The 12123-nt window shown below is 46.3% G+C and overlaps 1 protein-coding gene across 7 annotated transcripts in view; it reads right to left on the bottom strand.

Moving 5' to 3' along the window:
- Positions 1–10498, bottom strand: part of LOC129826363 (smoothelin-like) — a 52340-nt gene extending 41842 nt beyond the window's left edge. For 6 of the 7 annotated variants that reach the window (XM_055886998.1, XM_055887002.1, XM_055887000.1 and 3 more), the window contains exons 1-4: positions 10332–10498; positions 8540–8618; positions 7809–7887; positions 7284–7363 (exon numbers count right to left, since the gene is read on the bottom strand). In XM_055886998.1, coding sequence (XP_055742973.1) covers positions 7284–7363; positions 7809–7887; positions 8540–8618; positions 10332–10483 — 390 coding nt within the window. In that variant the 5' untranslated portion in view covers positions 10484–10498. Of the gene's footprint in view, positions 1–1052; positions 1155–7283; positions 7364–7808; positions 7888–8539; positions 8619–10331 lie in introns of those variants that run through there. The other variant, XM_055887003.1, reaches the window with a different exon arrangement.
- Between the last annotated feature and the right edge of the window lie 1625 nt (positions 10499–12123).

The following is a 12123-nucleotide window of genomic DNA, read 5'->3' as shown; positions in this document are numbered from 1 at the left end:
GGCAACTGTCCACTGGCCTGACCACAGCAAGGCGTGGGCCATCTGAACTCCTCTGAACCCTCAGAGCCACAGAAACAACAATGAGGCGGAGCAGACTGAGGCACGGAGCCGTGTCAGACTACTATAGATTACTTCACCATGCAGAGCAGAGGCAGCTCAGCTAAACCAGGGATTACTGCAGCTACCTGGGTTAGAATTGGCTAATTTTCCATGGAAACTGAATCCATCAGTCTGCAGATGAGATCAGAATGCGATGAGGTCAGGCACTCCTCTCCACGCCTGCACATGGCTCGCTGAGAGACAGGGTTCTTTTCCATGACTGCATGGCAAAGCCTGAGGAACCACATACACGGTCCACCTCCAGTAAGTGAAATACAGTAGCAGGAATTAAGTAGCAATCATTTTTGCATCACACACACAAAGCCTGGATGGGAGACAACCCACAGAGAATTTACCCATAAGCCTCATTCCCATTTTTCCCTTACCCAGCCCTCATTCAAAGCCCAGTTAAAGCAGTTTCTCCCTTCTTCCATCCATCTCCCTTTGTCTTGCTTTACCCTTTCTCCAGCACATATTCACTCAGTACAGAATATGTTGGTTGCCATTATACCAGTCATCGTAAACTGCTCGTCTCAGTTGGTTACAGGTTTATGATCATATCAGATTAGAGAACAAACAAGACTCTCTGTCCGTCTCTGCCACCTCACCTGATCCATACTGCACACATCTGACCACGGAGACAGATCTGATGAATAACCATTTGTGAAGTTGCCATTTACTTTAACAATAATGTGCTCAAAATACACACACCTGTATACTATTTTGTATGGATTTCTGAAACCAATAGAAATAAATTACCTAAAAGGACTGCCCAATTATCCTAAAATTAAACCTCAGTTAAACTTCAGGCAGCCAGGTCCTCAGGTCTCAACGCAAAGAGAAACAAGAAACATGGATGAGTTTGTGTAAAGAGAAGTACATGGAAATTGATAAGGAAGAAAAAAAGTAGACCTAGGTCTGTTAGAGTGGAAGAACTAGAATATGTCATTTACCTTCTTGGCTCCGCTGCCTGTCTGTCACCCTCTCTCACTCTCGTAGTCAGGATGTCCTATACCCTGCCTCTACTCTCAGTCACCACACACACACACACACACTCACCAACAGGCCACTCCCTCCACATCCCCTCCCTCCCTTTCTGTCACCACGGGTTCCTTCTCACACCCTCCCTCCTTCCGTCCTTGTCTATATTCAATTCAAGGCGCTTTATTGGCATGGGAAACATATGTTAACATTGCCAAAGCAAGTGAAGTAGATAATATACAAAACTGAAATAAACAATAAAAATGAACAATAAACATTACACTCACAGAAGTTACAAAAGAACAAAGACATTTCAAATGTCAAATTACGTATATTTTCAGTGTTGTAACGATGTGCAAATGGTTGAAGTACAAAAGAGAAAATAACAAATATGGGTTGAATTTACAATGGTGTTTGTTTTTCACTGGTTGCCCTTTTCTTGTGACAACAGGACACAAATCTTGCTGCTGTGATGGCACACTGTGGTAATACACCCAGTAGATATGGGAGTTTATCAAAATCGGGTTTGTTTTCAAATTCTTTGTGGATCTGTGTAATCTGAGGGATATATGTGTCTCTAATATGGTCTTACACTTGGAAGGAGGTTAGGAAGTGCAGCTCAGTTTCCACATCATTTTGTGAGCAGTGTGCACATAGCCTGTCTTCTCTTGAGAGCCAGGTCTGCCTACGGCGGCTTTTCTCGATAGCAAAGCTATGCTCACTGAGTCTGTACATAGTCAAAGCTTTCCTTAATTTTGGGTCAGTCACAGTGGTCAGGTATTCTGCCACTGTGTACTCTCAGTTTAGGGCCAAATAGCATTCTAGTTTGCTCTATTTTTTTGTTAATTACTTGACACATTAGAAAGAATAATCTTTCTGTTTTCTCATGATTTGGTTGGGTCTAATTGGGTTTCTGTTCTGGGGCTCTGTTTGCGTTTGTGAAAAGAGCCCCAGGACCAGCTGGCTTAGGGAACTTCTCCAGGTTCATCTCTGTAGGTGATAGCCTTGTTATGGAAGGTTTGGGAATCACTTCTACACCTGCATTGCTTGCTTTTTGGGGTTTTAGGCTGGGTTTCTGTTCAGCACTTTGAGATATCAGCTGATGTAAGAAGGGCTATATAAATACATTTGATTTGAAATTTGATTTAGGTGGTTGTAGAATTTAGTGGCTCTTTTCTGGATTTGGATAATTAGCGGGTATTGGACTAATTCTGCTCTGCATGCATTATTTGGTGTTTTAGGTTGTACACAGAGGATATTTTTGCAGAAATAGCTAAATGTATTTAAAATGGACAATTCTGTGAACGGTCTTGAGCAATGTTTTAAATTGACACAATACCTGTTAGCAAAGGTGTCCTCTACCTAGAGATACGTGCAGGAGCTTGCAGGGATTTGTAGTCTTGCATGATTTCTACTTTGATGTGAATGATCATTTTAGAATCAGAGTAAATCGAGCCGAATATATTGATAAAAAAGTCACTTTGTCCGAGAGAGAATAACATGGTTGTCAAAACGTCACGTCAAGGTAAGCCTACACGAAACACAGCCCTTATTTTAAGTGCATCTAAAATCCCCTATGGGAAAAATGAATGGTGGAAAACTGATTGGAACCATTTCCCTGTTTGACCGCTAGGTTTTAGGGGTATTATGACACCTTCACCTAGGGGCTCTATACAAGTTAGCAGGTGGCCTGGTTGAAAATTTACATGACACACTTTCTTTGTTTCTACCAAATTATGCTCCATTGTTCTTGCAAGTACAGAGTCTGCCTTAATTGGCATGTTACTTCAGACAAAATAGAAATTTAGAATTAAACCGCTGCACTTAGAATTCAGACTACATTAAACAAAGAAATATTATTTTTGTCCCACAAGTTATTTCTTCAAGCCAAAATTCCTTCACCCATACAGTAATTACAGTTTAGACCTGCAACGTGTACAAAATGCACTTTCCTTACTGGCCAGAAATAAACTTTTACCTCAGCTATCCCCCCTCAATTTAAGCACGTTCATTATAAACATAGTAATCAATAACCACTAGCAGGCCCACTGGTGTCTGGCGAAAAAACAGCATGCAGTTTACAATTGGCTCATTCATCCCCCTCCTCTCCCCTGTAACTATTCCCCAGGTCGTTGCTGCAAATGAGAACGTGTTCTCAGTCAACTTACCTGGTAAAATAACGGTAAATAATAAATAATAATAAATGCAGCAACAGCTATGATAAATACACAAAAACTCCCACCACAGCTAGACATGTGTATACCTATTTCTCATTTGAATGTGAGATAGAAGAGATATACCTCATTGATTTGACACACGTAGTATGGTGAATCCAGGTGAAAGCTATGATCCCTTATTGATGTCACTTGTTAAATCCACTGTAGATTAAGGGGAGGAACCAGGTTAAAGAAGGATTTATAAGCCTTGAGACAATTGAGAATGTTTGCCATTCAGAGGGTGAATGGGCAAGACAAAAGATTTAAGTGCCTTTGAACAGGGTATGGAAGTAGGTGCCAGGCGCACTGGTGTGAGTGTGTCAAGAACCGCAAAGCTGCTGGGTTTCTCACGCTCAACAGTTTCCCATGTGTATTAAGAATATCCACCACCCAAAGGACATCCAGACAACTTGCCCCAACTGTGAGAAGCATTTGAGTCAACATGGGCCAGCATCCCTGTGGACCGCTTTTGACACCTTGGATAGTCTATGCCCTGATTAATTGAGGCTATTCTCTGAGTGCAAAAGGGGGTGCAACTCAATATTAGGAAGGTGTTCCTAATGTTTTGTACACTCGGTGTATGTGTCAGCAGCTGCTTGCTACACTCAGTTGTCTGTAGTTGGCTGCCATAGACCTCTACTCCCTGTGTGTGTGCGCACTTGTCTCAACTATAGACCATTATCTGGGGCCGCCATCTGCCCCAGGACAATCAAGCGCAGCTCAAAGAGATCCGCTCCTGTGATGTGTGGAAGGAGCCCTGCTGCTGGTGGCTGCGGTTGTTGTTGTTGGCCACGGCCCCATTACAGAGGGAGCAGACTGACTGAAGACAGACCGCTGGAGCACAGCTGGTGGGCTGGCGGTGTCCGTCTGCCCCATTACCTCACCCTCTCCCCTTCACCCCACCTGTAGCCCCAGCATGGCAAGAACAGTCCCTCCACCTGAGAGGAAGCAGGCAGTGTGCCCTACAACCCCAAAACTGCTATTGCTACTTCCTGTCTAGAACCTCAGTTGAAGATACCCAGGTAAGGATAAGCTATTTATTTCACGAGGAAGCTTTTCAGATTCATAGTGCCAGCGCCATTGCTAACTAGCATCGCTGGTCCCATTGTTCAGAATTCTTCCTAATTTACTTAAGAGTTATGGGATATTACAATCCTTTTAACCTTAGTCTAGAACGCCAGACTCCAAACATACAGACTCAAAGAAACACACGCACACACTGAGCTCAGACATTGGCTCAAATATACAATGCATATGGGACACACTGGTCACTTTAATAATTGGAACACAAGTCACTTTAATAATGTTTACATATTTTGCATTACTCATATGTATATATGGTCTTCTACCCTATCTTAGTCTATGCTGCTCTAACATTCCTCTTCCAAATATTTATATATTCTTAATTCCATTCCTTTACCTTAGATTGTGTGTATTGTTAGATATTACTGCACTGTCGGAGCTAGAAACACAAGCATTTCGCTACACACGCAATAACATCTGCTAAACACGATTGTGACAAATAAAATTGTATTTGATCAACTACAGACACAGTCAAGAACAAGAACAGGCACATACATAGTATTGCATACAACCTTTATAGATGGTGCCAGCCACTAATTCTCATCTGCTAGATGTGTGGGCTGAACTATTCCCCCCAGCCTCTTACAATTTCATAGTTTAACACAATACTAAAGTCAGTATTTGATGCTAACATCTATGACAAACAAAACCAGATTAAGGAAATACAGTTTACGAAGAATCAAAAAAGGTGACCTAAGCCATTAACTGACCCTAAAACATTTTGTTATGAACCAACACAGGACTTCTAATTAAGATCACTTTATTGGTCAAATGCCCAACAAGGTCCAACCGAAATTTGACTTCCGCTTTCAACCCAACCCCTCCGAAAGACATATTGCTTTTTTAATGGAGAAGTGCGGGGGGGGCTGCCACACTGGGATGGGGGAGCTGTTGTGGGGGGTTAAGTACCTTGCTCAAGGGCACAATGACAGGCAATGGCATCTAGGATTTGATAGCAGCAACTCTCCGGTTGCCTGCTCACTTCCTGACAGATCTTTCCCACCGGACCCAGGATTCGAACTGGCAACCCTTTGGTTGCTGGCTCGCCTATCTTACCGCTACACTACCTGCCGCCGCAGGTACTAGACCGTTAAGCATTGTTCTGTCATAGTAACTGTATACAGGACTCCAGCTGAGCATGTAGCCTAACCCCCATCACCAACCCAATTCCTACAGGAATGACGGCATACAATAAGAAAAAAACTGTTCTCCCAATAGGGATGCTGTCTTGGAGTGCGGGGTGAGTGCAGACAAACTGATCAAGCAACAATAAGATAGCATCTGGGCTCAGGCGAGCTGCTCTTAGAGACTGTTGTTGTTTAACAGAGATGTCTCTCAGCATTATCAACACATTAAGCTCATCAGGCAACCTGCAATGCTTTCACAGGATAAAATATATGATTTCATCTTGAAGTATTACGGTTGTGAATACAGTAGTTCACTTCACTGACCACAAGGGGGGTTCTACTGACCACATTTTTAAAGGGCTTCTGACATGCAAAGCCCCAAGCCTCTGAAAGGAGAGAGAAAGCAAGAGAGGGGGGGGATTGAATGGGAGAGAGACTACATTGCTTTTCTCTTCCATTCTCCGACACAGCTAGAAACAGACAAACACACACACAGGTCAAAGCTCTGGTTGCCACACATAACCAAATATTTTTATTTCCCTTCAGTGTGACTGACATAAGTGTGTGGAGAGTGACAGCCTGGGTAAATAGTAGTGTGTAAAATGACAGGCCTGGCTCGCAGGGTGTTCATATTACCAAGGATTTACTGACTTCACTAAACACCAGAGCAAATTTCCTCTCTGTCTCTACTTAGCCAGAAATGAATGGGGTTTAAAGAATGAAAATATATTCCTTGTGTCGTGGCAGCCACTGTGGCGTAAGCACATGTGTATGTGTGTGCGCGTCTGTCTCAAATGACACAGACAATTTGTGTTCGGGACGTGGTCTGACAGTCACATGCCTGGGTGTTGTTGTTTTCTGCATTCTTCATTGTGGCAGCACAAAACCTCAATGGTCCCAGTTCCCTGCAAATATACACCGAGTGTACAAATCATTCGGAACACCTGCTCGTTCCATTACAGACTGAATGCTATGATCCCTTATTGATGTCAATCAGTGTAGATGAAGGGGATGAGACAGGTTAAATAAGGACATCCAGCCAACTGTGGGAAGCATTGGAGTCATCATGGGCCAGCATCCCTGTGGAATGCTTTCAACACCTTGTATAGTCTATGCCCTGATGAATTGAGGATGTTCTGAGAGCAAAAGAGGGTGCAACGCAATATTAGGAAGGTGTTACTAATGTTTTGTACACTCAGTGTATACCCACCCACAAATTAGTCTGTGCTGGGTTTATAAATTAAAATTAAAGTTGCAACATGTTCTCCCTTTATTTCTAAAGGTTTTTTTGTAAAAGTTTGGAGTACGGCTGCACAATGAATCGAAATAATGACGTGCAATATCCATAATCGCAAGATCTGTTTTTATAGTTTACTCTACTCTGTACCCTTCCTACTCCCCCCCCACCTCCCTCTCTGTACCCTTCCTGCTCCCCCCCACCTCCCTCTCTGTACCCTTCCTGCTCCCCCCCACCACCTCCCTCTCTGTACCCTTCCTGCTCCCCCCCACCACCTCCCTCTCTGTACCCTTCCTGCTCCCCCCCACCACCTCCCTCTCTGTACTTCTCTGCTCCCCCCCACCACCTCCCTCTCTGTACTTCTCTGCTCCCCCACCACCTCCCTCTCTGTACTTCTCTGCTCCCCCACCACCTCCCTCTCTGTACTTCTCTGCTCCCCCACCACCTCCCTCTCTGTACTTCTCTGCTCCCCCACCACCTCCCTCTCTGTACTTCTCTGCTCCCCCACCACCTCCCTCTCTCCTCCATCTCTGTACTCACCCTTGCTCCCAGGCTGCTTTGGAGCTCCAGGGCCTCAGACTCCAGACATTGGCCGGTGGTCTTCCCTTTCTCCCATGTACCTGAAACACACACCACAAGCAACTGGTTACACACACACACCTCAGCTATAGCCATAAAACTTGAGCACAGAGTGAGACAAGGAGGCCTGTGTGGTTAATCTGGTGATGACTGAGTATTGATAAGGGGGAAGAGGATCCAAACCTATCAAATATTCTCATCAGGCAGCAGGGGAGCGCTGTGGACCTGCCCCCTGGAGGAAGGGTGTGTGTGCTGGGGGACTCATACATACCAGACAGAAGCAAGGAATGGCAAGAATGCACTGCAAACTGCACCACCATCACAGGTAGGATCTGCACCGCTGCCCATGAGTGCTGTACAGATTCACACGTCAGAGGTAGAGAAGCGCTGCCTCACCCCTGAAACTGGGTCCCACCTAGTCCACCAGGGATCTGTCCAGGATCTACATGCTGTGCTTTCTACCTCCACTTCCTCCTCTGTACTCACCCTGATGCTCCTTGTCTCGGAGCCGGCGGATGGCAGCTCCGATCAGTTTCCTCTCCTCATACTCATTGGCCCCTTGCAGCTGACAGACAGGACAGCCAATACAACACAGGGACAGTGATGCTCAGAACCATTCATGACAAACTCAGAAGAACATATAGAGATGCAGAAACGGATGAGAAAGACAGGCTGACTAGTAATGTAACCATCTAGTCACTAGTCTAGGAAAGTGTGTGCCTTCCCGGAGGCTCGTCTATGGCCTTCCCGGAGGCTCGTCTATGGCCTTCCCGGAGGCTCGTCTATGGCCTTCCCGGAGGCTCGTCTATGGCCTTCCCGGAGGCTCGTCTATGGCCTTCCCGGAGGCTCGTCTATGGCCTTCCCGGAGGCTCGTCTATGGCCTTCCCGGAGGCTCGTCTATGGCCTTCCCGGAGGCTCGTCTATGGCCTTCCCGGAGGCTCGTCTATGGCCTTCCCGGAGGCTCGTCTATGGCCTTCCCGGAGGCTCGTCTATGGCCTTCCCGGAGGCTCGTCTATGGCCTTCCCGGAGGCTCGTCTATGGCCTTCCCGGAGGCTCGTCTATGGCCTACCGAAGGCTCGTCTATGGCCTATGGGAGGTTAGTCTATGGCCTATGGGAGGTTTGTCTATAGCCTATGGAGGCTTGTGAAATATTAGTATTGAGGATGTCTAACAGTAAATTCACAAGTAGTGTGTGTGGTGCACATCCACTCCCTCACCAGTCCAGTCAGCTCCTCAATGTCCTGGATGGCTTGTAGTTTCACAGAGAGCACGTCTAGGGAGCCCCCCAATTCTGACCTGAGATACAGAAACACACACTGACACAGAGTGCTGCTTATATGATAGTTGGTGATGCTTGAACCTGCACATGTTAGGGTTGCCCGAGGGGCAGTGTAATCCACATTGGGAGACATCATGCAGTCGTGGGCCTCACTGCTCCACTTGGAACTATAGTGTGTGACGGGCAGGCGGTGGAGTAACCCAAGAAGCCAGACAGTTTTTCTTGGCCGGGAAAAAAATGTCATCCTTCGAAAAAAGAGATTCCCCAGCATGAGAAACACGTAAAGGAGAGAGAAAAACACAGCCTGGCAAAGACTTCTTCCTCCTCTCCATCCTTGTATATCTATCTGCCTCTTTCCCTCTCGCCTCGTCTTATTGGGATTGGAGGAAGTGTGGAAGTTGGAAGATAATATATATTTTACATTCCTGCAGTGAGTAGCAAAGAATAATATTGCTTTCAGAAGGCTTTTGTTTGTGTGTGTGTGCGCCCATGCGTGCACATGTGGTTTATACACATATTCCACCAGCTTTAACGGGGCATGTCCTGTTACTTTTGTTACCTAAGTAATTCAACTACCAAAGCAAATATAACTAATTTAACAGTCATTGTTCCTAATGTGATCTAGTAGGAGTAGAGATGTAGGAGCTTAGGGCCATTGTCCTCATGTTGGGGATCTGGGAGGTCTGAAGTGCAGCCCAGAACAGGAGTCAGCTAGGCTGCTGGAGCCCTGGCTGGCTGCAGGAAAGCTGCTGTAGTAAAGCCAGTCATTAATTAGTAGAGGAGCAGTAAGCCGCACACAGGGCTTGGCCTAGAAGGCTCCAGTCTCAACTCACTCGCTACCATTACTGCCCAAAGAAAACAAATAAAAACCAATGATGATGATGGGCACACAAAAGGATGTAAGCCTGTTAACCCTGTTCCTAATAGGATTCTAATAAAAACAAACTGGTGTAATAAACAGACAGGAAGCGGAAGTGGCGCTAAGGCAAAGTCATCAGTTTTCGTCCGTCTGCTGCGGCTGAGTGGCATGACGGGTCCTGGTGGTTGCAAATCATTGAACCAGTAAAACACTAAAGCCTGCTGTAACGGGTCAATATCGACGAATGAAATACAAATAAATAAAATGCACGCAAACGACTGCATTGACGTCTTTACCTCCAGGATATGGCTTCCAGCTGCCTAATAAAATGGGTGTGCTTTCGTCTGTCGGCTATGCCAGCGATATTGTTAGGGATATCAAATTAGAGGTATGAATAAATGTATGAGAATACATAAATGTTATGCCTACACAGGTGTGTATTTGCATAACGAAAAATAGAAAATGAGTTCTACCACCTCCCGTCTCTATGGTTTTTCCCGATCTACAGTGTCATGGCCCAAATTCCCAGAAGGCCTCCCTGGAGAATTATTTTTTTATTTTACCTTAATTTAACTAGGCAAGTCAGTTAAGAACAAATTCTTATTTTCAAATGATGGCCTAGGAACAGTGGGTTAACTGCCTTGTTCAGGGGCAGAACGACCTTGTCAGCTCGGGGATTCGATCTTGCAACCTTTCGGGTAGAAGTCCAACGCTCTAACCACTAGGCTACCTGTCACCCCAGAAGGAGAGGAAATGCTTTATATGGGTTTGTGTGCTTGTTGTCTCAGTCTCCAGGCAGCTCACCTGGACTGGTACAATCTGTAATAGGTATGCGTGTGTGTTTGTTTATATTCAGATTCAGGAGGCTCACCTGTGTGTGAGTTGGTTCTCTTTGTTGTCGTTCTGGCTGAGATTTGTTGGCCGAAAGCGTTTTCTGGCCATGGCTGCCTCCATGTCCTCCATCTCCCTCCTCCTCAGCTCTCTGATGGCTGAACGGATCAGCCGTCGCTCATCCAGGTCCATCGTCCCATCCAGCTACACACACACACATACAGAGGAAAAGAGCGGGAGGGTCAGCAATGGAGAGCACATTTGAACACACACATCTAAGAGAGCTGCCAAGAGCCGACACTCTTCCACCACCATTTAAGAACACCCACCCACACAAACACATGTTTGTAACAGACAACATGAAAACAGAGGGTCATGCTCTATTTCCAGAGTGGTAATTAGCCAGTCTGGCTGTGCTGCTGGAGCCTTTTGGCCTTCCTCTGCCCTAAAAAGTCAAACAACTGTGGCAATAGAGTCAAAGCACCACTGGAATGGCTCCATGCTCACCCCAGCCTCTCCATGGGAAACAGGCCCTACCCTCTTCTCTCCGGCCTGCCCCGCACGGTAGCCCCATCTGGAACTCTTAAGACGTGCGTTCAGACGAGAGGGCAGTTATGGCCACCCTGCGCCGCCGAACACACATCAGAATCCCCAGCATCTTGAAAATGTTATGCCTGATCTGTCGTAGACCAGAGTTAAACGTAATCCTTCTTTTATGAGTGCTCAGTGTGCAACTTTCCCTTGCTTTGTTAAATAATCAAAGGAAGTTCAACATGGAGAGTGAGCAGTAGGAAGTGTTAGCTGTATATTAGTCTGTGAGAGCCAGGCAGGTTTGTATTGTTGTTGCTGCTGGGTCATGGCTTAGCATCCATAATGTGGTGGGGTCACGGGGTCAGCAGGGCTTATGGGAGGTTTTATAGTTTGGCGACAAGTCATTTAACTTCAATAAAGCACAGTGAGGACCACCTGAGCATGTAGCGGACAATGAGAAACAGACAGCGTCCCAGCTGCTGCTGAGCTAATGGGCTCTAGGAGAGAGGCTGGGCCAGGCCAACCGTAAACCTAATGGGCTCTAGGAGAGAGGCTGGGCCAGGCTGACTGTAAACCGATAGCCCAGCTCTCTAGCTCTCTCTGAGCCCCAGGTACTATCCCATAGACATTCACATCTACGGGCATGTAGCTTCTCTCTGCTATGGAGCAGTTCCCTGGGTGCTGTGGATGGCGGTTGACAGACCGCCGATGAAGTGGCTACTTAGAGCTCTCATCCCAAAGCACGGAGCCTTTACACATCCTCAAGTGGCTTCATCAGTTAGAGGTGTTTTATTAGACAAAGGCAGGATGAAAAGTGTGTGTGCGTGTATGTGTGTGTGTCTGCAGGCAGCACACAGAATGTGTAAACCAGGTGCTTTAAAATATCAGTGACAGCAGCACAAAGAGTATGGGAGAGTGGAGAGAAAGCAGTCTCCCGTCAGGTGGGACAGGCAGCAGGACTCTACTCCAGCAGACAACAGCAACCTGGCAACACACGCAGGGATGAAGACCCCCATCTCCTCTGGCAGACAGACTGCATTGGGAGACCTAAAACGTTCCTGAAACAGCCCACATGGCTCAGGCACATCATAAGTGTGCCAATGGCCCCCTAACTTACAGGAGTGTGATGGGTAGCAGGGGTTGTAAACTGGGGTTTAAACAAGCCACCCTGAACAGCCCCTGTAACTGGTAAAGGAGGAACCAGGAGGTACAATACTACTCATGGGGGAGGCACAGGGTCACCGAGTTTGAGGCCTCTCTGCGGTTTGGTCAAATACAGAGCTAAGCGCCTCTTGCTCAAG

This window comes from Salvelinus fontinalis, chromosome 28 (assembly GCF_029448725.1).
Source record: "Salvelinus fontinalis isolate EN_2023a chromosome 28, ASM2944872v1, whole genome shotgun sequence".
NCBI lineage: Eukaryota > Metazoa > Chordata > Actinopteri > Salmoniformes > Salmonidae > Salvelinus > Salvelinus fontinalis.
Note: the sequence above shows the minus strand (reverse complement) of the source record. Positions and strands in the feature narration are given on the sequence as shown.